The sequence below is a fragment of the Hemiscyllium ocellatum genome, chromosome 6 (genome assembly GCF_020745735.1).
Source record: "Hemiscyllium ocellatum isolate sHemOce1 chromosome 6, sHemOce1.pat.X.cur, whole genome shotgun sequence".
In the NCBI taxonomy this organism is placed as follows: Eukaryota; Metazoa; Chordata; class Chondrichthyes; order Orectolobiformes; family Hemiscylliidae; genus Hemiscyllium; species Hemiscyllium ocellatum.
In genome coordinates this window covers 107,534,649-107,560,229 of record NC_083406.1, presented here as the reverse complement: position 1 = coordinate 107,560,229, position 25,581 = coordinate 107,534,649, and the positions used below count along the sequence as shown (strand labels likewise).

The following is a 25,581-nucleotide window of genomic DNA, read 5'->3' as shown; positions in this document are numbered from 1 at the left end:
TAAGTTGCCTATTCCTGCTCCTAGTTCTTTTGTTTATCTGAATGGAAGTGAACAGTAGAGGCATATAACCCTTCAGAAATTGAAAAGAAAATTGCAGATGAGCAGAATTTAAAAGGAATAGGACAAAGGTAAAGGAGAGGAAATACGAGCATTACAGAATGACCTGTAAAGAGCTTAACCGTCCATGGAAATATTAATCAGGAGGGCTGCACAAGTGTTTTTTTTAATTCACTCATGCGGAGTGGGTGTAGCTGGCTGGCCAGCATTTATTGCCTCTCCCCATTTGCCCCTGAGAAGGTGGTGGTGAGCTGCCTTCTTGAACCACTGCAGTCCACTTACTATGGGTTGACCCACAATGTGCTTGGGGAGGGTTTTGATTCAGCAATACTGAAGGAATGAAAAACTATTTTTCCAAGTCTCTGGATGATGTGTGGCTTCGAGGAGAATTTTAAGTTGGTGGTGTTCCCGTGTATTTGCTGCCCTTGTCCTTCTAGTTGGAAGTGGTCATGGGTTTAGAAGATGCTGTCTGAGGATCTTTGGTGAACTTCTGGAGTGCATCTTGTAGATGGTACACACTGCTGCTAATGAGCATATTGGTGGAGGAAGTGGATGCTTGTGGATGTGGTGCCAATCAAGTGGGCTGCCTTATCCTGATTGGTGCCAAGCTTCTTCTTTGTTGTTGGAGCTGCACCCATTCAGGGTGTGTGGGGATTATTCCATCACACTCCTGACTTCTGTCTTGTAGATGGTGGACAGGCTTTGGGGAGTGAGCAGGTGAGTTACTTGCCACAGTGTTCCCATCTTCTGACCAGCTCTTATTCCCAATGTATTTATTTGGAGAGTCCAATTGAGCTCCTGGTCAATGATAACCCCCAGGATGTTGACAGTGGGGGAATCAGTGACAGCAACACCATTGAATGTGGTTAAATCATCTCTTATTGGAGTGGTCATTGCCTGGCATTTGTGTGGCATGACTGTTACTTGCCACTTGTTAGCCCAAGCCTGGATATTGTTCAGATCTTGTAGCATTATTCAATATCTGAGGAGTCGCAAATGGGGCTGAACATTGTGCAAAGATCAGCGACTGTCCCCACTTCTAACCTTACAGTGGCGAGAAGGCCATTGATGAAACAGCTGAATTTGATTGGGTTGAGGATATCACCCTGAGCAACTCCTGCATAGATGTCTTGGAGCTGAGATGACTCACCTTGACCAATCACAACCATCTTTCTATCTTAAAACAAGGTATAGAAGATGTTACTGGGACTCAAGGGTCTGAGTCATAAGGAGAGACTGGATAAGCTTTTTTTCACTGGAGCGTAGGGGGTTCCCTCGGTCTTTTCCCTAGGATTGGAGAGATCAAAAGTAGGGACATAATTTTAAGGTGAGAGGAGAAAGATAGTGGATTGTGTTTGGGAGGAACTATCAGAGGAAGTGGTAGATGCAGATACAGTTACATTTAAAAGACATTTGAACACGTACATGAATGGGAAAAGTTTAAAGAGATATGGGCCAAACACAGGCAAATGGGGCTAGTTTAGTTTGGGAAACTTAGGTGGCATGAATGAGTTGGACTGAGGGTCTGTTTCCATGCTATATGACGGTGATTCTGAGTATGATTGAACACAGTTTCCGTCTTTTTTCTTGAGATCCCTGTTTTAACACTGGGCCTCACAGGCAAGTATTCCATGAGGTCCTTGCGAAGATTTGTAGCTCGGGTTGTGGATGTGTTTGAAGGTTAGCTTGCTGAGCTGGAAGGTCATTATGCAGATGTTTCTACTTGGAGAATCTTGATTGCTCTTAGCTGTGAACAGGCAGCTTGCAGCATTTCACAACGAGCTTTCTCCTTTGGTCTGGCAAAGCATGCTGCTAAAATGTGGTCAGATAGTTTCCTCACAACTGAGTATCGTAAACAACACTTTGTATCTCATTTCAGCCTTCAGTGCTCCCAGGTTTAAGTGTGCCCACAAGCCTCACTGTTAGTGCTGTAGGTGGTCATGCAATATTATCTTGCCGTTTCATGTGCTGCCTACTCTGTTGAGGACTGCAGATGCTGGAGATCGGAGTCTAGATTAGAGTGGTGCTGGAAAAGCACTGCAGGTCAGGTCGCATCCGAGAAGCAGGAAAATCGACATTTCGGGCAAAAGCCCTTCATCAGGGCTTTTCCTGTCTACTCTGTTGACCAAGTCCTTGGAACAAAGTGAGAAACCAAAAGTGCTGGAGGAACTTAGCAGGTTGGCAGCATTTGTGGAGAGAGAAGCAGACTTATATTTTATGCCTTTCATCAGAACTGAAAGCAGCTAGGACCTGGTGGTATTTGTGCTGATGGTGGGAAGGGTTTGGGTTTGAGGGTGGTTCCTGATGAAGTGTCCTGCCTGAAACATCGATTCTCCTGCTCCTCCAATGTTGCATGTCCTGCTGTGTTTTTCCAGTACCACGGATTCTCTAGCTGCAGACAGTGCATAGTGAGAGAAGGAAGAGGAGAAGCAGATAGAGGTATTGCTGAGGATAATCTGGGAGAACGCTGAACGCTGAGTGGGTCTAATGGGAAGTGTGAGTCATTGTGAATGGGTTAGCTGTGCTGGGACCATCCCATACTGAGCAGGAGCTAGGCGTGTGGGGGTGGATAATGAACACGGGGAAAGGGACTGAGAAAGTAAGGCTGAAGTGGGCTTGCTGTGCCAGCCAGTGTATCTCAGCAATGCCCACTCGGAATGTCAGTACTGTGCCATACTGCTGAAGAAATTGGCTTTCCTGCAAACTTTGGAACCTGTGCCCTTTCTCATTGTTCCATTGTTAATTGCATAAGTTTCCAGTTTCAGCATTTTATGCCATTCGACTAACTGAATAAAATTACTACCTAACAACTATCTGCCAAATTGCTGCTTGTTCATTGTCATAATGTCTGATTTTATCATACCTAGAAACAAAAGCATAACTGTAAAATGTCAAAAAAATTACCTTCTTTAAAGCCCTACTTTCAAAACAAAAATTCACCTTTTACTTTTAGTCATCACTCTTCGTCCAATTCTAATTTTCTTTGCACATTTTATGACTTCCTTTTCCGTCTGTTTGTTCTATCTCCGACAGATGGATTAATATTTCACAGGCCTTGGAGCAGATTGCCTGCTCATCCCATTAGCACAATATCTTGGCAGAAACTAATTAGGTAGAAAACAAATACAAATAAAGAGTAAAATAATTTCTTAGAGAACCCACATTCAGTAAAGAAACAACATAATAAGAACATAAGAACTAAGATCAAGTGTAGTTTACTCAGCCCTTGATCCCGTTCTGCCATTCAATAAATCCATGATTATTTCACATCGCTTCTTACCCGTATACCTTTCATCTCCTTATTTCTCCAAAATTTAACTATCTCTGCTATCTAAAGGTAGCCAAAAATGTTGTTTCTGCTGTCATTGAAGGAAGGGATTTGCTAAAAACTCTTGAGCGCTAAACTATTAATCCAGGGTCTGGGTAGTGTTCAGAGGACACAGGTTTGAATCTCACTGAGGCAGATGGGGGAGTTTGAATTCAATGGAAATCTGGAATTGATGACCATGAAAATCCACAGTTGAATGTCTGTAAAACCCATCTGGTTCACTACTGTCCTTCAGAGAAGGAAATCTACCATCCTTACCTGGTGTGGCCTACATGTGACTCCAGACCCACAGCAATGGAGTTGACTCTGGGCAATTAGGGATGGGCAATAAATGCCAGCCCAGACAGGAGTGCCCTCATCCTGTGAATGAATAAAAGGAAGAAAAGTAAATCCTTCCATCTCCTGAGACACATGTACCTGGGGGGTCCAGGTAATCAAGTGACTGAAGATAACTGAACAGTGGAGAAAGCTGTTAAAAGGCTGATGGGAACCTTAGCCTCGTCAACAGAAGCAGAAAGTAAAAGCTAAAATCACCGTAGTTCGACCAGACCACGGGGCTGCTCTCTCATGGTGGTAGTTGAACCTGAGGGTCACCACACCTCAAGCACGGGGAGAGTTTGAGAAGGAGAGTTCTTCACGGTTATGTCAGCCAGTGCGGGAGTTGAACCCATGCTGTTAGCATCGTCATCCAGCATAGGGAGGGAAGGAAGTTATAAAAGTTGCTTTGATTTCACTCCAGCCAATTGACAGAACAGCACTTTAGGTTTTATTGTTGAAAAGTGTGGTGTTGGACAAGCACAGCATCCAAGGAGCAGGAGAGTCGACGTTTCGGGCATAAGGCCTTCATCAGGAATGTATGTCAAGGCCTGAAAGAGAAAACAATGTAAATGTACTGGTAGAAAATGTGAAATTCTTTGGTGACATGGAGAAACTAAGATTGTTTGTTTTCTTATAAAAAAGCATTCCTGCCAACATGCAGAACCTTTACATGTTATATGTCAGATTTGATTTTTCAATGTTATCGATTTAAATTCAATTGAAAAACAACTACTGTACAGTCTGAAATCTCATTCAGCTCACTGATCTACATTGACTCCCAGTTCAACAACAGCTCCATTTTATCTGAACTGGGCCCCGAGAAACATCAACTCAGTGAAAGGAGGTCTGAAATGAGATGTGCAAAGAGTTGTCCTCGACTGACTGGTCCAGACTGGCACATTCCAAGCTCCATGATGAAAGAAGCACTCAAGCTTGAGGTAGCTCCCTCAGAGATGCCAAGGGGAAAGTTTACTGTCTAAGGCCACTCAACCCCAGTTATTGAGGAGCTGGTAACTTACAGAACCGCCTGCCTCTGTGCTGGTAACCCAAACCAATATGGCTTCTGGTCCTGGCTGACATCCATGACTTTGAGTTGAATGGGCAGCCCTCCTTTTCTTTGCTGCACTCCTTATCCTCATGGAGCTACTTTATATTTGTTACGAACCTCGTTTTTAGTAATGTTGCCCACTCATTCCTTGTCCAACACCATTAAAAAAAAATCCTGTTCGAGCAACTTTCTCTTTTTTCGGCTTTACTGTGTTCAAATTGACTGCAACATCTGGCTCTTTAGCAGTGAGTCTGGTTCAAAAATAATCGTTTGATTGTGAAATCTATTGGGCATTTCTGAGGACCTGCTAAAGTGTTATATAAAGGCAGGCTGTTTGTTTCTCCTTGTTTTTTTTTGTCTTTTCAAGACAAACGCTAAATAACACTTGCAGCTCTAATTGCAATATGGAACTACAGCTGAAATATAACAAAAATACACAATTGGTTCTGTCGGACTGAAAACCAAGCCACCACCTGGAAATCGTTAATTGTTTTAATTTGCATCAGTCATTAGCTTTTGGCAGCACTTTTGCGTGCACAAAGTGAGCTGCTGTTTCATATTTATCACACACAGTTTGATAGCCAAAACTGCAAGGAAAATAATTTCAAGTGAAGCTCCTAGAGATCGCTTTGATTGAATTTGTGTTATTCTGTTATATTGATGTTACATATTTTGTCTGAAGCATTGTTCTTGTATTAACCATCGATGTGCATTTTCAATAGGTTGGATCGCAATGTTGGGTGCAATATGGCTTCTGGTCCTAGCTGACATCCATGACTTTGAGATTATACTGCACAGAATTGAATGGGCAACCCTCCTTTTCTTTGCTGCACTGTTTATCCTCATGGAGGTACTTTATATTTGTTATGAACCTCGTTTTTAGTAAGGTTAAGAGCTCAGTTCTCCACTCTCAAACACAGGAGCACAATCATCTGGGCCACAAGGGGCCAATCATCTGGGATTGGGGTGAGGAGGAATTTCTCAATGGGTTGTGAATCTTTGTGGAGTTTATTCCACACAAAGTTAAAACTCACACAACACCAGGTTATAGTCCAACAGGTTTAATTGGAAGCACTAGCTTTCGGAGCGCCGCTCCTTCATCAGGTGGTTGACAACTTCCTGATGAAGGATCAGCGCTCCGACAGCTAGTGCTTCCAATTAAACCTGTTGGACTATAACCTGGTGCTGTGTGATTTTTAACTTTGTCCACTCCAGTCCAACACCGGCATCTCCATATCATGCCTATTCCAGATAACATCCTGACCAGAGTTTCTAGCACTGTGTCCCGTGATGCAGGAACTTAAGCTGATGACTTCAGAATGTTTGATTCTGCCAACGGCCTGCAATTAGATTTTTGTGTTTTTATCCTAAATTAGGACAAACAGTTAAGATGTGAGCTTGAGAAGATGTATTTGCAAAGGGACATGGGAAGACTAAGTGAACAGGCAAAACTATGGCAGATGGAGTGCAGTGTTGGAAAACCTGTGGGCAACAGAAACAATTGGAAGAAATGAGCACAGAATTAGCTGGTGTAACTTGCAAGGGACCTTGTCTATCTCTTGGGGTGTGAGAAATAGAATATTTAAGGAAGAAAGATATTGATAATATTGGAAGTTGATGCTGTTGACTCTTAGGAGGAACTGACCATGCCAGCAAGCATTGCTCGAGGAGACAATTTTAACTAGACAAGAATTGCTCATGAAAGGGAATGTGGCAATGAGAAACATGAAGTATCTGATAAGAGGTGTGAGAGAATAGAGTGCCTGGAATTAGGGCTGAAGTAGATCTTGGGAACTTGCTGGAATATCATCTGTACAGTGGCTGGCATCTGACATAGACTACACTCCATCTTATATGTTTCTGTTATAATGGACACTGCAGGAGCATGTTACCAGCATACACTCATTATTTGTATACCACAATCACCTATTCAGTTCCTCCTAAATGCAAGCATATCACTTCAAGTATTTCTATAAGACTCTCGCCCTAATTCTATGCCCTCTAGTTCTTTTCTCTGGGTTGGGGGAGTTCAGAAGTAGAGATCATAGGTTTATGGTGAGAGGGGAAGGATATTAAAGGCACCTAAGGGGCAACATTTTCACGCAGAGGGTGGTACATGTCTAGAATGACTTACCAGAGGAAGTGGTGAAGGCTGGTACAATTACAGCATTTAAAAGGCATCTGGATGGGTATATGAATAGGAAGGGTTCAGAGAGATATGGGCCAAGTGCTGGCAAATGGGGCTAGATTGGATTGGGATATCTGGTCAGCATAGATGAGTTGGACCGAAGGGTCTGTTTCTGTGCTGTACATCTCTAACAACTCTATAATGGTTGCAATGTTGCTGTTAAAAGTCTGGTTGAAGATTTGTAGCTCGGGTGTCCGTTGTTGTGGTTCTGTTCGCCGAGTTGGAAGTTTTTGCTGCAAATGTTGTGTTCCCTGGCTAGGGAACATCATCAGTGCTATTGGAGCCTCCTGTGAAGCGCTGCTTTGATGTTTCTTCCGGTATTTATAGTGGTTTGTTCTTGCCGCTTCCGGGTGTCAGTTTCAGCTGTAGTGGTTTGTATATGGGGTCCAGGTCCATGTGTCTGTTAATGGAGTTTGTGGATGAGTGGCATGCCTCTAGGAATTCCCTGGCTGTTCTCTGTCTGGCTTGTCCTATGATGGTAGTGTTTTCCCAGTCAAATTCATGTTCCTGGTTGTCTGAGTGTATGGCTTCTAGGGATAGCTGGTCGTGTCGTTTTGTGGCTAGCTGATGTTCATGATGCGGATTGTTAGCTGTCTTCCTGTTTGTCCTATATAGTGTTTTGTGCAGTCCTTGCATGGTATTTTGTAAACTACGTTAGTTTGGCTCGTGCTGGCTATTGGGTCCTTTGTTCTAGTGAGTTGTTGTCTGAGTGTGGAAGTTGGCTTGTGTGCTGTTATGAGTCCTAAGGGTCGCAGTAGTCTGGCTGTCAGTTCTGAGACGCTCCTGACGTATGGTAGTGTGGCTAGTCCTTTTGGTTGTGGCATGTCCTCGTTCCGTGGTCTATCTCTTAGGCATCTGGTGATAAAGTTGCGTGGGTATCCGTTTTTGGCGAATACCTTGTATAGGTGTTCCTCTTCCTCTTTTCGCAGTTCTGGTGTACTGCAGTGTGTTGTGGTTCTTTTGAATAGTGTCCTGATGCAGCTTCGTTTGTGTGTGTTGGGGTGGTTACTTTCATAGTTTAGGACTTGGTCTGTGTGTGTTGGTTTCCTGTGTACCCTTGTGGTGAATTCTCCATTGGGTGTTCTCTTAAAGGCAGAATGACGGTCATCTTAGATAAATCAGACTACATCAATAAAGCACAACAACTCCTCGCAGACACCAACACCTACCAAATGAAGGATTCCAACCCCACACCACAACTCACCAATAGAATAATCAACACACTAAGGAATCTACAAAAAAACGGACAGATAACCAAAGCGGACCAGCAAAGAATGAAACCGGTAAGCAACAACACCCCCAGATTCTACGGACTACCCAAAGTACACAAACCAGACATCCCACTCAGACCCATAGTATCACTACCAGGGACACCAGCATACAAACTGGCCAAAGAACTACAACAAAAACTGAAACACCTAGTCAGCGGATCCAAACACTCCATACAATCAACACAGGAATTCTTGGACATCATCAGGAATACACACATAGACAAAGAAGAAACCATGGTATCATTCGACGTGACGGCACTGTTCACATCAATTGACAAAACCCTAGCCAGAGAAACAATAGCCAACCTACTGGACATACATAACAGAACACAGGAGGCCGAACCTATCAACAAGGACGGCATGCTTAAACAACTAGACCTGTGCCTCACCACACACTTTACATTCAACAATCAGATATATGAACAAATCAACGGAACACCCATGGGATCACCAATCTTGGGACTCATAGCAGAGGCAGTTATGCAAAGGTTAGAACATACAGCCCTACCACAAATCCAACCCAAACTCTGGATCAGATACGTCGATGACACCTTTGTAATCATCAAAAACACAGAAATAGAAAAAACACACCGAATCATCAACGCCACACTCACAGGAATACGATTCACGAGAGAAGAGGAAAAGGATAGCCAACTCCCATTCCTAGACGTGTTAGTAGAGAGAACACCCAATGGAGAATTCACCACAAGGGTACACAGGAAACCAACACACACAGACCAAGTCCTAAACTATGAAAGTAACCACCCCAACACACACAAACGAAGCTGCATCAGGACACTATTCAAAAGAGCCACAACACACTGCAGTACACCAGAACTGCGAAAAGAGGAAGAGGAACACCTATACAAGGTATTCGCCAAAAACGGATACCCACGCAACTTTATCAACAGATGCCTAAGAGATAGACCACAGAATGAGGACATGCCACAACCAAAAGGACTAGCCACACTACCATACGTCAGGAGCGTCTCAGAACTGACAGCCAGACTACTGCGACCCTTAGGACTCATAACAGCACACAAGCCAACTTCCACACTCAGACAACAACTCACTAGAACAAAGGACCCAATAGCCAGCACGAGCCAAACTAACGTAGTTTACAAAATACCATGCAAGGACTGCACAAAACACTATATAGGACAAACAGGAAGACAGCTAACAATCCGCATCCATGAACATCAGCTAGCCACAAAACGACACGACCAGCTATCCCTAGTAGCCATACACTCAGACAACCAGGAACATGAATTTGACCGGGAAAACACTACCATCATAGGACAAGCCAGACAGGGAACAGCCAGGGAATTCCTAGAGGCATGGCATTCATCCACAAACTCCATTAACAGACACATGGACCTGGACCCCATATACAAACCACTACAGCTGAAACTGACACCCGGAAGCGGCAAGAACATCCATCAACAGACACATCGACCTGGACCCCACATACAAACTACTACAGCTGAAACTGACACCCAGAAGCGGCAAGAACAAACCACTATAAATACCGGAAGAAACATCAAAGCAGCGCTTCACAGGAGGCTCCAATAGCACTGATGATGTTCCCTAGCCAGGGAACGAAACATTTGCAGCAAAAACTTCCAGCTCGGCGAACAGAACCACAACAATGTTGCTGTTAAGCTAGCTTTTAATTCCTGGGTTTTTAATGAGTTTAAATTTCACCATCTGGTGGAATTGAACCTCTGCCCCCAGAACGGTACCCTAGAGATCGAGATTACTCATCCAGAAACATTACCACGGCAGAAGTGCCTCCTGTTTACATTATTTGATTTGGTTTATTGTTTTTCTTTAAATGTGTAATAAACTTCTATTTTATTGTTAAAACCAAACCTGCACCATTGTAGCCTGATGTTTCAACAAAGGACTGCCACATTATATTACAGTCATAGAGTCATAGAGATGTACAGCAAGGAAACAGACCCTTCAGTCCAACTTGTCCATGCCGACCAGATATCCCAACCCAATCTAGTCCCACCTGCCAGAACCGGCCCATATCCCTCCAAACCCTTCCTATTCATATACTCATCCTAATGCCTTTTAAATGTTGCAATTGTATTAGCCTCCACCACTTCCTCTGGCAGCTCATTCCATACACGTACCACCCTCTGTGTGAAAAAGTTGCCCCTTAGGTCTCTTTTATATCTTTTCCCTCTCACCCTAAATCTATGCCCTCTAGTTCTGAACTCCCCCACCCCAGGGAAAAGACTTTGTCTATTTACTCTATCCATGGCCCTCATGATTTTATAAACCTCTATATGGTCACCCCTCAGCCTCCAACATTCCAGGGAAAACAGTCCTAGCCTATTCAACCTCTCCCTATAGCTCAAATTCCCCAACACTGGCAACATCCTTGTACATCTTTTCTGAACCCTTTCAAGTTTCACAACATCTTTCCAATCGGAAGGAGACCAGAATTGCACACAATATTCCAACACTGGCCTAACCAATGTCCTGTACAGCTGCAAATGACCTTCCAACCCTAGTACTCAGTACTCTGACCAATAAAGGAAAGCATACCAAATGCCTTCTTCACTATCCTATCTACCTGTGACTCCACTTTTAAGGAGCTATGAACCTATATTCCAAGGTCTCTTTGTTCAGCAGCACTCCCTAGGACCTTACCATTTAGTGTATAAGTCCTACTAAGATTTGCTTTCCCAAATTGCAGCACCTTGCATATACCTAAATTAATCTCCATCTGCCACTTCTCAGCCCATTGGCTTATCTGACCAAGATCCTGTTGTAATCTGAGGTAACCTTCTTCGCTGTCCACTACTCTTACAATTAGATAAAAAATAGAAAATTTATCATGATGGGGACCTGAGTTGACCAGTGATAACCTAAGCTGGGTCTTAGCAAAATTACAACAAAATGTTCACATCTCATTAAAGAACATTCTGGAGAAATTTCGAATTTGGCCCATTAAAAATTAAGTTAAATAGCATTGATACAATACAAATAGATTGAGAATGGGGTGAAAAGGCTGGCAAAAAAAAAATGTGCTTCCATTCTGCTGAAACCATTTAAAATCCCTACTTTCACAATTCATAACATGGCAAGAGAGCCATTGCTGAAATCTGAGCTGCTTTAACACTATTTATTATAGATTGTTTCAGCTGAAACTCTGAAACAACGCTTGTTCCAAGAAGCTTCTAATTCCATGCAAGCTGCCAGAAGCTTATAAAACCAAATAAGAATCAAAATCTAAAAAAGATATTGATTTTGAAGGAGGCCTCTTAAATCAAAAGTCAGGAAGCTGTTATATCTGTTCTGAATGGGATACCTGTTATCCAACTGTGTTTGTGTTCAAGTATTAGTAGAAATATGTCATTAAATGGAACAACTCTTCCTGATCTATGAGTACTTCTTTGCTGAACTGTTGTGTGCAGAGTGAGCTATCATATTTGTTTTTCATCTTCTCTTGACTCTGCGTGTGACTTGACTTTTCTCTCAGTTTAACATTTCTCTTCCAGGCACTGGCTAACTTGCAATTGATTGACTACATTGGAGAGCAGACAGCCACATTGATAAAGGTAACCTTGGGAAGGAGCACAGAGGAACCCATTTGCTGCTTCTTACCTTCACAATCCAAAGGCTGATTTACCCGATGGTTACTATTACTTACACATCCCATTTGTGGAGAATGAGTTTGTAACAATTGTAAGCAGCAGTTATCCCCAACATCTGTGAGAATGCCTACTAGCTATGCCAGCTGTGTCTCAGTTGGTATCACTTGTGCATCTCATGCCCACGAGAGAGAATGGATTGGCATCCAAAACCCGAACTCCCTGGATGATGTAACGATGTGGACATTAAAATGAAACAGAAAATCTAAACCCAGGATAAATTCCAGGTTCATTATTGAGTTGAGAATTTGGATAAGTACAAAGATGGCAGAGAAAAACTGAAGCTAAATGAGGAGTGTATGAGAGCAGAGTGATCTTCTAATGGAGCAGGAGTTATTAACTGAGCGTTACATCTGTCTTTGCTAAAGACAAGGATGCTGCCAGTGGCAGTGTAGGATAGATTAGTAAAGATATTTGATTAGAAATAAACAGATTGAGAGGAGGCACTTAAAAACACTGGCAGTGCTCAAAGTCAAAACATCATTCAGTCCATTGGCTGCTGGGAAATATCAGGGTGAATGTCAGCAGAAGCTTGAATCAACTTTGGTGCTATGGACCAGACCAGACCCCAACAAAATATTCTAAGAAGGTAGCCTAGACTCGAACATTTTTCTACCTTTAAAGGCAAATATGAATGTCTGTTCCTAATGGAATGTGACTGGTGAAACTACTCAACATTAAGCAAAATACAATATATTTAAACACTGTCATTGCAAACAGTTGACAACCGAAGAAAGAGGAATTTAGAATAACTTAACTTGATCAGAAAACTTTACAGAATAATAGATGTAATAATTATTACTAATTATGGTGGCTCAGTGGTTAGCACTGCTGCCTCAGAGCGCCAGGGACCCGGGTTCGATTCCAGCCTCGGGCGACTGTCTGTATGGAGTTTGCATCTTTCTCCCCGTGTCTGTGTGGGTTTCCTCCCACAATCCAGAGATGTGCAGGTCAGGTGAATTGGCCATACTAAACTGCCCATAGTGTTAGGTGCATTAGTCAGAGGGAAATGGGTCTTGGTGGGGGGAGGTTAACTCTTTGGTGTGGACGTGTTGTGGCCGAAGGGCCTGTTTCCGCACTGTAGGGAATCTAATCTAATCAACCTGTTCCAATGTAGTAACCCCCCATAAACACATCCCTTGATGTAAAGAAATAAATCAGACATAGATTCTCACATATAGTTCTCCAATCCAGGAGAAAGAAAAAACACCAAGAGAAGATTCAGAGAGAGTAGCAGCCAGGAAGCTCCCAACTCTGTTGAGACCCCAATTGCTTCTGCTTAAAGCTCGACCTAAAGTCCCAGGATTCCTGACCTGTGGGAGTTGGCCACACCCATTCAGGCTGTTTTTTAAAAAAAACCCAAGGCCTCCCAAGCTGTTTACTATAGTGGTTCTGGAGACTGCCTCTGTCTTCAAAAAAAGGGACAAAATAACATCTTAAAGCCCCTGCATCATCACATTGGTCAGGTGATGTGTTGCAGTTACAGCATGTGGGAGCTGCTGGATGTGAAGTTGATCCACAATAGACACTGACTTTCCCCCCCCCTCCAAAATATTGAGGGCAGTATCAGATTGAAAACAAGAATGTGGCAAGGATTACTGGTCAACTGTAGGGATCAGGAAAACTTTAAAAGACAATAAAATTTGTCTTAAAGTAAATTGAGGGACAAAATGAACTATGAGGGCAAACTGGCAAATAATGGAAAAAAACGACAGTAAGAAATTCTTTAATTATCTAAAAAGGACAAAAAAGGCCAGAGTGAACAGAGGCAACTCTGAGACCAGGGTGGGAACATTAGTAATGGAAATGCAGGAAATGGAAGAGGAGTTGAATAAATGCTTTGAATCAAAGATAGCTCATAGCATTCCAGAATTACTAAATAATCAAGGGGCTAAAAGGGGGAGGAACTAAACACAATAACTATCATTGCAGGCAAAAACATGCAAGGGTTATTAGTAGGGTTAAAGGTCTGTAAATCTCCTGGAATTGATGGGTTCCACCCTCCGCCTTTGAAGGAAATAGTTGCAGAGGTAGAGGATGCAGTGTAATAACCTTTCACGAATCCTTAGATTATATCTGGATTTCCAGAAAGTGTTCATTAAGGTACTGTATAAATGGGAAGTAAGATAAGGCTTCATTGGAAATGAGCAGGGGTGAGGTTGAGACATCAGAAGGAAGACACAAACTCGTAAATACACCATTTACCCTTCAAGTATCGCCTATCCCATCTGTGGCATAGGCTGCAGATCTTGTTGTGGACTTGCCACCCATTTGAGAATACATCTATTCAAGTAATTCTTGAGCTAGAGGGTCTGCTTCCGAAGGAGAAGACTAGCTTCTGTAGAATGCACCAATCTTTGACACATCAGTGCTTGCGTAAATCAGCTCACCAGATGGCATATTGCAACAGTGATGCTAGAGAACCTTCATAAATTAACACCATTCCAATGTGCAATTTCCTTTGCACTTGCTTGTTAATTTCAGGTCAATTTCACAAGTTTGGTGATCTTTGTGTACCTGGTAGCAACATTGAACATCAGTAAGCGGTCTCAGGGCAATAATTAACGCTTGGACAAGGATGGCTGAGTCACAAACAGTGTGATGTACAGCACGGAGGTTATGACATTGCATCTTTAAACTTCCTGCCACATGCATTTTATAAAGGTCATTTTCTTTGCAAATTAAAAGCAAGAGAAGTTTCTTGCCAGCATTCCTGTGGCTGGTGAAAAATAATTGTGGTCAGCTGGGATCAGATGAATTAAAATATTTAAGGAGAGCTCTTGGCATTTTCTCTGCCTTTGAGAGCATCTGTTCGGCTGTGAGAGAAATGTAAGGCCTTCATTTGAGTCCTTCCTGATACGTAGTTAAAACGGCAGCATTAACTTACATCCTATGACCGAGGTCCTTTGTATTCGACAGATATTTTGACTTGCATTATCCATATTTTCATAACTAAGAAGTCAATAAAGCCAGGTTGTTTTAAAAAGTTAAATTTTTAACACCACTGATATGCTCCAATAAAGGCTTATTAGTTTTGTTTTAGAGTCCCACAAAATGTTAAGGGCTAGAAAAATGTACTTATGATGTAGCTGGTCACTTACATTTCCAGTCACGTTTATTATTGCATATTAATTCTCGATTTTTTCAGTTATGGTTCTGCAGGACTATTTTTACTTAAACTCTTCTTATCAACTGAATGTACTCTTCATACATTTCATGCCCAGATCTAACTTTGGAATCCACTACATTAATGTATCAGCGCCTTAATCTTTCCAGAGTACAGTAAACTTTTGCAGATACTGGAAACCTGAAGTAAGGGAGAATTCCCAACACATCAGGTCAAATACCTTAATCCAATTGAGTTGTGATGAAAAATAATCTATCCGAAAGACTGGGCTCGATTTTCAGTTGCTGATTGAAGTGGCAATGGGTGTGGGTGTGATTTAAAAATTGCATTGCTTGAGGGTTGTCAAAATAACCTGCTGGTTCCAGGGCAGTTTGCAATATACAGATATTTTCCGAATCAAACTTTTAAGAGATGTTATAACACATTGCTGGAATGGGTAAGGCTTGACCCTGGGCATCCTGGCTCAGAGGTAGGGACATTGTAACTTGCAACGGAGTGACAAAGGGATAGGGGACCTGCTTGCTACCAATCACAGACCCCTTAAGCTTGTTAAGGAGCCTGTGCAGAACAGAATGGGGTTTGCAGTATTTTAACAGATGAAGCCAGTCTAGTGCATGTCAGTGCGCAGTTACCACAGGACAACATAGAATTTGCTCCCACTTGTTTCTTTGTGGAATTTGAGCGTTCAACCAGCGCTGGGTGGAGCACTGCGACTTAACTTGGAAACCATGACCACACAGTGCCGTCTCTTGTCTCCTCACCCGCTGCTGAGTTACCAGCTCTCCGTGCCAAGGCCACAGTGTCCTCTAACAGTTGCTGTTTGCATTTGCCAGGCAGGCAGCTCTCTCATCACCTGTAGCCACATGGTGACTCTGATTGGACAGCAGGAGAGGTCGACACCCAATCAGCTCATATACATTCAAGAATATGTTATGATTATGTAGTGTAATTTTTCTCTCCTAACATTCTCTTTGTTAAAATTTTCTCTCCAAACAGTCTGTTCCGGAAGAACAACGGCTTTCTGTCGCTTTAATCCTAGTCATTTGGGTTTCTTCTCTGGCCTCGTCCCTGATAGATAATATCCCTTTCACAGCCACTATGGTAAGTCAGTTCGAGAGTGATGGATAATACAAGCATACAAGTTCCAAAGTGAACCATCCAGCATGGGCAACATCGACATAGCCATTCAATCAGCGCTCCTATTTATCTCTCCACGTTTACCTCCTACACAGGGAAGCTTTCATCAGCTTCTGCCCCTTTCAAGCACTGTGGAATATTTTAAATACTTTAAAAATAAATTGGGACAAACCAGTGAGACCAGAATGTTTCCCATTACTCAGTGAGGTCGGGAAAGCACTGATTGATAGTGTGATGATGGCAGATTCAATTTATTGTGATGTGACTATTGGACACAGGCATCTTGGGCCTGGCCAGCATTCATTCTGATCGCTCAGAAGGCTGTTTAGAGTCAGTCATTAAGATAACTGCACAGAGGCCGGTATCCTGTCACCAAGTCACCCTTTATTGATGTGTGCACAGTACACTGACTGTGGCCAATCAGCTCAGAGTCAGTTCCTGAAGTGAGGAGATTTTGAATCCCTTGTTTATATATACATTCTTTTAACAGTAGCAGGAACACACTGACTGTGGCCCAGTCAGCACAGAGTCAGTGCCCTAAACTGAGGAGACACTAAATCTGCTATTTGTTTTTTTTTTCTTATCCCCCCACACTTCCACCTACCAGCGGTAGTGCTTATTTTTCCCCAGCACCCATGTGGTGTGTGTGCAGGTGTAGGACACAGTGAAAGGCACAAGGTGTACAAATCTTTATTCAATTCCCCCCACCAGGAAGGAAGGAAACACCAGGGGGGGCAGTGACAAGCAGTGCCCTTCTCAGAGGGCAATGCTGTGTGATCAAATAGTGAAGGGGAGGACAGGGATTAAATTAAAATAGAGTGGAGGGGGAAATAAAACATTTGCCTTGTTAATATTGGTCAGCCACAGGGTGGCATGTTAGCACTGCTGCCTCACAGTGCCAGGGTCCCAGGTTCGATTCTAGCCTCGGGTGACTGTCTGTGTGAAATTTGCACATTCTCCCCGTGTCTGCGTGGGTTTCCTCCCACAGTCCAAAGATGTGCATGTCAGGTGAATTGGCCATACGAAATTGTCTATAGTGTTAGGTGCATTAGCCAGAGAAGGGCTGGGTTACTCTTCAGAGAGTCAGTGTGGACTTGTTGGGCTGAAGGGCCTGTTTCCACATTGTTGGGATCTAATTTAGCCAGGGTTCTCTGATTGGCCCAGGTTAACAACCCCAATCAAGGATCTCATTGTCAATGAGATCTACATGGTTCCAATCACTGCAGCCATATTAAGACCATAAGACATAGGAGTGGAAGTAAGGCCATTTGGCCCATCAAGTCCACTCTGCCATTCAATCATGGCTGATGGGCATTTCAACGCCACTTACTCGCATTCTCCCTGTAGCCCTTAATTCCTCGTGACATCAAGAATCTATCAATCTCTGCCTTGAAGACATTTAACGTCCCGGCCTCCACTGCACTCCGCGGCAATGAATTCCACAGGCCCACCACTCTCTGGCTGAAAAAATGTCTCCGCATTTCTGTTCTGAATTGACCCCCTCTAATTCTAAGGCTGTGTCCACAGGTCCTAGTCTCCTCGCCTAACTGTAACAATTTCCTAGCGCCCACCCTTTCCAAGCCATGTATTATCTTGTAAGTTTCTATTAAGTCTCCCCTTAATCGTCTAAACTCCAATGAATACAATCCCAGGATCCTCAGCTATTTCTCGTTTGTTCGACCAACCATTCCAGGGATCATCCGTGTGAATTTAGAAACCTCATCCTTAATGATGGATTCTAGAATTTTACCAGCAACCGAGCTTAGGCTAATTGGCCTATAATTTTCCATCTTTTGTCTTGATCCTTTCTTGAACAAGGGGATGACAACAGCGATCTTCCAATCATCCGGGACTTTCCCTGACTCCAGTGACTCTTGAAAGATCTAAACCAATGCCTCCGCTATTTCCTCAGCCACCTCTCTCAGAACTCTAGGATGTATCCCATCGGGGCCAGGAAATTTATCAATTTTAAGACCTTTTAGCTTTTCTAGCACTTTCTCTTTTGTAATGGCAACCATACACAACTCAACCCCCAACTCCCTTTAATTGTTGGGATATTACTCATGTCTTCCACTGTGAAGACTGATGCAAAGTACTAGTTAAGTTCTCCTGCTATTTCCTTATCTCCCATCACTAGGCTTCCAGCATCAGTTTGCTATAGGCCTGACCAGGTAAGGATGGCAGCTTTGTTCCCACTTAAGGGCATTAAAACAGAAAAACTCAGCAGTTTTGGCAGCATCTATGAAGAGAACGTTAACGTTTCAGGTCCAGTGACCCTTCTTCAGGTTTATGCAATAATTGGCAATGGTTACACATTCAACATTAGACCTTTTGTTTTTGATGTTTCATTGAATTCACATCCAACATCTGCCTTGGTGAAATTTGAGACCATATCTTTGGAACATTTGCTTGGGATTCTAGTCCAGCTATATTACTACCACTACACAACTTCCCCGAGAATTTGGAGGACAATCTGGAAGGACATAATTTGCAGGGTTATGGGGAGAAAGACAAAGGAGTTAGACCAGCTGAGTTGCTCTTGCAGGAAGATGGTGAGCTGCAAGACAATACTGAGATTAGATTAGATTCCCTACTGTGTGGAAACAGGCCCTTCGGCGCAACAAGTCCATACCGACCCTCCAAAGAGTAACCCACCCAGACCCACTTCCTTCTGACTAGTGCACCCAGCAGTATGGACAATTTGACATGGCCAATTCACCTGACCTGCGCACCTTTGGACTGTGGGAGGAAACCGGAGCACCTGGAGGAAACCCACGCAGACACGGGGAGAATGTGCAAACTCCACACACAGTCGCCCGAGCTGGAATCAAACCTGGGACCCTGGTGCTGTGAGGCAGCAGTGCTAACCACTGAGCCACTGTGCCACTCCTGCTGTGCTGTAACTATCCTAACTTCCTTCCTGTGATAAAATTATAAATACATGTGTTAGAAAAAATATGATTTTGTTACATTTAATGTGCTGCTAACCTCTTTTAACTACTTATTAACTTCTCATTACATCCTTGGACTAGTACATTATCTGTATTCACCTTGTTTCGTGAATAAATTACCTTGCATCACTTGTTCAATTATGTCCTTTCAGTAATAAATACCTCCTTTCACTTTTACAATGACCTCCCTGAATGCGAACTAGTTCTCAATAAGGTTCAGCTTTTGTGCGTTATGTAAAAGTTCTTTTCGACAGAATTTGTAAAGTAATTGAGATAAATTAAGCCCCCAATTATTTCTCCATCTATTTGGTTTTGCAGCCCATCTAGTGAAGACCTGTGTGTGGTAGCTGATTCCACAGCCTATACAGAGATTAGATTAGATTAGATTCCCTACAGTGTGGAAACAGGCCCTTCGGCCCAACTAGTCCACACCGACTCTTCGAAGAGTAACCCACCCAAAACCATTTCCCTCTGATTAATGCAGCTAACACTATGGGCAATTTAGCATGGCCAATTCACCTGCCACGCACATCTTTGGACTGTGGGAGGAAACTGGAGTACCTGGAGGAAACACATGCAGATACGGGGAAAATGTGCAAACTCCACACACACAGTCATTGGAGGCTGACTGCTCTTTGCTGGTTTGTTGGCAGTTTGCTCCTGACCCCAAAAATAGGACTGTGCTGGTGAATGGGTTGAACTCTTTGTGTCGGGGCTGCAAGTACCTTTCCTCAATTACAGAGGAAAATGCCTTCAGTCAAAACTCACTTTTATCTATACACATATACATCTGTGGAAAAGGCAATTTCGGAGACGCTGTTGCAATTATAAAGCAGACAATTGCACTTGACCACTGGAGGAAAACAAACCGAAAGTGACTTTTTTCGAAGAAAGTACAAATAAAGAAAGCACAAATTCTCAATAAATGCTCAAAAATTCTCAAAAGAATTACTAGACAGTTGCTTTTCATGAGAAATTATTTCATTTAGAGTATTGGTACATGGGGATGTGATCTGCATTTGAAAAACAGACGCTGGCAAATCTTAGTTGCTGTTCATCATTAAAATAGATCGAATGCCACCCGATGACAGTAAAAAGGCTTCTAATGTGTTGCCCTCTGTTCTAACAGATTCCCGTGCTGTTAAATTTGAGCCAGGACACAGATGTAAACCTGCCGGTGAAACCTTTGATTTTCGCACTGGCAATGGGAGCCTGCCTGGGAGGTGAGTGACAGGGCTGTATTACAGCAGGCTGAAGGGTGATCTGTTTCAGTAACAAGAGACAATGAAGCCATTCCATCAAACTGTGCTGCGGATGAATTTGTGAAAATGCAGCCCGGTACACATAGATGTTTCCCTCCCTCCCAATCCTTCACCATAGTCAGCACATCTGACAGCTGGAGATGATGATTTCTACAAAGGAACCTCATCATCAATGAAATGCCTTTGAGAACATGAATTATGAGGCTTTTTATTTTCTCCGCTGGATGCTGGCTTTTTCTTTTTAGCTCTTTCCATGAAGCAGTGAATCTTTACAGAAAACAAAGTGAAGAGGAATGTAGTGTTGCTATCAACATATCGTGTTTTTTAATATCTCACCAATTTATTGCTGCCTCCCCTGTCGGTGTCCAAAGGACACTGTCCTCATCTGAAACTGAATTTCAACTATCTCTTCATGGACAGGTAGATGACCATCCTCAATACTGGTTAACAGTGATGTAGTGGTTCTGTTACTGGACTAGTCATCCAGAGGTTTGGATGAATGATCTGTGTATCCAAGTTCAAGTTTCACTATGACAGTTTTAGAATTTAAATTAAATAAATCTAGAATTAAGAACCCATTATCAATAGTCATCACCCCAAGTAACTGGATTGTAGTAAACAAAAACAAATTTCTTCACTTGTGTCCTTCAGGAGAGGAAATCTGCCATTGTCAGTGGGTCTGGCCTATATGTGACCCCCAGCAATGTGGTTGCTTCCTTCTGAAATAACCTCGCAAGCCAATCAATTAAATTCAGGATAAGGGGTTCTCTTGTCTCTTCTCCAGACCATTCAAAGCCATCTTTGTCTATATCTTGTTAATAATTTACACACAGCAGCAGCACACACTCACACATTGCAGAATTCAACAAATTTTTCTCTCTCCAATTTAGAAGCTAATATCAACTCCAATGTTTCTGCAGTCATAATTGAAATTAATGACCACAACAAAGACTGGGGACAAAGTATGGTATATGGCCTGACTTTAATGGCTGTGCCATGGCATCAATGTGGATTTCACCAGTTTCCTCATTTTCTCTCACCCCCACCTTACCCCAATTCCAACCTTCCAACTTGGCATTGCCCTCATGACCTGTCCCACCTGTCCATCTTCCTTCCCACCTATCTGCTCCACCCTCCTCTCTGACCTATTACATTACCCCCACCTCCATCCACCTATCGCATTCTCAGCTACCTTCCCCCCCCCCCATTTATCTGTCCACCGCCTCAGCTCCCAGCCTCATTCCTGATGAAGGGTTTATACCCAAAATGCCGATTCTCCTGTTCCTCGATGCTGCCTGACCTGCTGTGCTTTTCCAGCACCAAACTCTGAAACTTATGGCTATGTGTCATGGAAGATTCCATCATGGACATAATGAAAGCCAGTACCAATCGAATCAGATGAAAGCAATCAGATCAGCTTTGACAAAGGGTCAGTTAGACTCGAAACGTCAGCTCTTTTCTCTCCTTACAGATGCAGCCAGACCTGCTGAGATTTTCCAGCATTTTCTCTTTTGGCCAGTGGAATCAGAGATGATCACAGCACAGGAGGCAGCTAATTGGTCCGTTATACGTTTGTTGAAAAGAGGCCTCTTGTGGTGCAGTTGGTAGTGTCCCTACCTGTGAACCAGAAGCTTCAAGTTCAAGTCCCATCTGCCCCAGAGGTGTGTCACAAGGTTTCTACACAGGTTGATTAAATGTAACTACCTTAGTTAAAAGAGCTTTTTAACAGTCCTCATTTCTCTGGCCTGCTGCCCCAACTTTAAAAATATCGATTTTGCCAATGAGACATACTGTGTGATTCACTGGTTCTAAATCTCTGGGCTGCCTGATAAATTTACCTTTGGACCATTAATTCGTGTAGGTCACTGCAATGTGAACAGCCTTTCAGGCATTACATTCAAGATCAAACAACTTGCTGCATGAGACAAAATTGATTTCATAGAAGATCATCAAACTATTTCTGCCCATTGTGTCTACCCTAGCTAAATAAACCAGCTTCCCAGTCTAATGCCACGCTCCAGCCCCTGGTCTGCAGCCCTATAGGTTACAGTGTTTCAGGTGCAGGCCCATAAAAACTAGGAACAGAAGTTGGCCATTTGAGGCTGCTCCACCATTCAATAGGATCATGGCTGACCCTCCAATTCAAGAATATATTCTCAATTTCTCTCCACACCCCTTTATACCTTTAAAATCTATGAATCTAAGCATTTATTTGCTGGCAATAAGGGGTTTATGAAAATCTCCTTTAAAATGAGTTCAGGGTTTCCACATTATCCATCAAAGTGGGCAAAATATTTTTCTGTATGGTCCCTTTCAGTCCTTCCACTGGTCCCCTTCAATCTGTGTCCTACATCCACTGATCATTCACAGCCGGAAACATGTCGTCCCCTCCTCCCATCCAGGCCCCTCATTATTTTTTAACCCTTCGATTACGTCATTCCTCAGCCTCATTTGTTCCATTAAAACAACTGTAGCCTATCAAATCTCTTTGCATTGAGATAATTTTCAAACCATGCAACACTGTAATAAATCTGTCCTCATAGAACCACGGAATCCCTGCAGGTCATTCGGCCCAGCAAGTCAGTACTGATCCTCCGAAGAGCAACCCACACTACTCCTGTAACCCTGCATTTCCCATGGCTAATCCACCTAACCTACACATCCCTGGATACTATGGGCAATTTAGCATTGCCAATCTACCTAACCTGGACTGAGGGAGAAAACAGGAGGCACCCGGAGGAAACCCATGCATACACATGTTCCTTGGATGCTCCCCCTCCTGTGCTTTTCCAGCACCACACGCTCAACCCTGATCCCAAGCAGTCCTCACTTTCTCCACGGGGAGAAGCTGCCAACTCCATATAGCCAATCGCCTGAGGATGAAATTGAACCGGGTTCCTGGGGTTGTTGAGGCAGCCATGCTAACCACTGAGCCACTGTGCTGCTCCTCTGTGCTCTCTCTGGAGCGATTGTGTCCTTCCTGTAATTAGGCAACCAGAATTGCACTCCGAACTATAGCCTAATTGGTATGTTATACTGTTCCAGCATTGCACCCCTATTTATGTATTCAATAGCTTTCCCAGTGAAGAAGGCAAATGGAATGCTTTCTTTCACCACTTTATCTACCTGTCCTCCCACTTTCATGGATGTGCATTTCTAGGTCTCTTACTTCATCTAACCCACTCAATATACTTGTTTAATGTATATTGCCATACTTTGTTTGCCCTCTCCAAATGCATGCCCTCAAAGTTCTTTGGACTGAATTCCATTGCCACCTCCCTGCCTATTCAAACAAGCAATTGGTACCATTCTACAGTTGACTACTATTCATTTGAAGGGCTTATGCCCGAAACGTTGACTCACCTTCTTCTCAGATGCTGCCTGACCTGCTGTGCTTTTTCCAGCATTATACTTTTGACGAGCCGTTCAGTTTGTTGAAAACGACCAAGTAATTCTTGTTTTGTTTGCAAGTTTCCCGAACATAGAACATAGAACAATACAGCGCAGAACAGGCCTTTTGGCCCTCGATGTTGCACTGAGCTGTGAACTATTCTCAGCTTGTCCCCCTACACTATCCCATCATCATTCATGTGCTTATCCAAGCTTTGTTTAAATCTCCCTAATGTGGCTGTGGTAACTACATTGGCAGATAGGGCATTCCACGCCCTTCCCACTCTCTGAATAAAGAACCTGCCTCTGACCATCACCCCTCAATTTGTAGTTATGTCCCCTCATACAATCTGACATCATCACCCTAGGAAAAAGACTTTCACTGTCTATCATCCTTCATATGTTTAATTCAACGTCACATATGTACAACAAACAACAAGGGAAGCTTCACTAAGGCCTGTGGAACACCATTGGAATCCACTTTTCATTTGCAAAAATATCTGCGGACCATTACCCTATTTCCTGTCACTAAGCAACTCGCCACATTCCCCTGTGTCCTAAGAGGCTTCAGTTTTGCTTATTGGTCTGCCAGGTGGAACCCTGTCAAAGGCCTTACTAAAATCTATATGCACAACTCAGTTGGCTGGATAGTTGGTATGCAGGTGACCCCAATAGCATGGGATCAGTTCCTGCACTGGGTGAGGTCACCATGAAAGACTCTCCTCTTCAACCTCTCCCTCTGCCTGAGACTTGGCCACCCTCAAGTGAAACCACCATCAATCATCTCTCTCTAATGACAGGTCAGCTCTATGGCCTGTCACGACTACAGTGACCTCACCTTTAGGGAGAGGTGATAGCCTAGTGGTATTACCACTCGATTATTAACTCTGCTAAAGCTTTAGGAATGCAGGTTCAAATCCCATCACAGCAGGTGAAGAGATTTCAATTCAACAAAAAAACTGGAATTAAGAATCACCAATGACCATGAAACCATTGTTGATTATTGAAAATGATCTGGCTCACAAAACCTCTTCAGGGAAGGAAATCTAGTGGCCTCACTTGGTCTTGTCTACATGTGACCCTAGAGCCACAGCAATGGTGGTTGACTCTTAAATGCCCTCTGAAGCAGTCTAGCAAGTCACTCAGTTCAAAAACAACTAGGGACAGGCCATAAATGCTGACCAGATAGTGACTCCCATGTCCCATGAGGGAATAAAAGAAAAATAATGCACTGCAGTCCTCAATCCTCATTGTTACTCCCCAAAAAGTTAAATTCTTAACTTTTTTAAAAACTGTGTTCATGGGATGTGGGCATCAGTGGCTAGCTCACCATTTATCATCTATCTCTCATGCCCAGGAGACATTGAAGAGTCAGTCACATTGCCGTAGGAATGGAATCACAGAGCAGATGACAATGGCAGATTTCCTTTCCTAAAGGACATGAGTGAGCCAGATGGGCTTTTACCATGATTGACAATGGTCACCAGTATAGAGGCTTTTCATTTTAAATTTGATTATATTTACGTTTCATCATGCACCATGGTGGGGTTCACACCTTTTCTTCATGGTTAATACTGCTGCCTCACAGCACCAGGGACCTGGGTTCGATTCCAGCCTTGGCTGACTGTCTGTGTGGAATTTCTCCCCATGTCTGTGTGGGTTCCTCCAGGTGCTCCAAAGTCATGAAGGTAGAAATTACACCCTACAAGGAGAGAGAATTACAGCCAAGCTTGTGACCAGTGGGATCACAATTTAGATTAGATTAGCTTTGATTTAGATTTATTGTCACAGAGAGTGTGCACAAGATTAGTGATGTCAGAGGTTGGGGTGGGTGAG

The 25,581-nt window shown here is 43.1% G+C and overlaps 1 protein-coding gene across 1 annotated transcript in view; it reads left to right on the top strand.

The window, feature by feature from the left end:
• The window catches only part of oca2 (oculocutaneous albinism II), a 539,836-nt gene that overhangs the window by 418,355 nt on the left and 95,900 nt on the right, over positions 1–25,581 (top strand). Inside the window, exons 19-22 of the mRNA XM_060826999.1 lie at positions 5,474–5,601; positions 11,726–11,785; positions 16,002–16,106; positions 20,223–20,316. Of these exons, the coding sequence (XP_060682982.1) occupies positions 5,474–5,601; positions 11,726–11,785; positions 16,002–16,106; positions 20,223–20,316 (387 nt within the window). The remainder of the gene's footprint in view (positions 1–5,473; positions 5,602–11,725; positions 11,786–16,001; positions 16,107–20,222; positions 20,317–25,581) is intronic.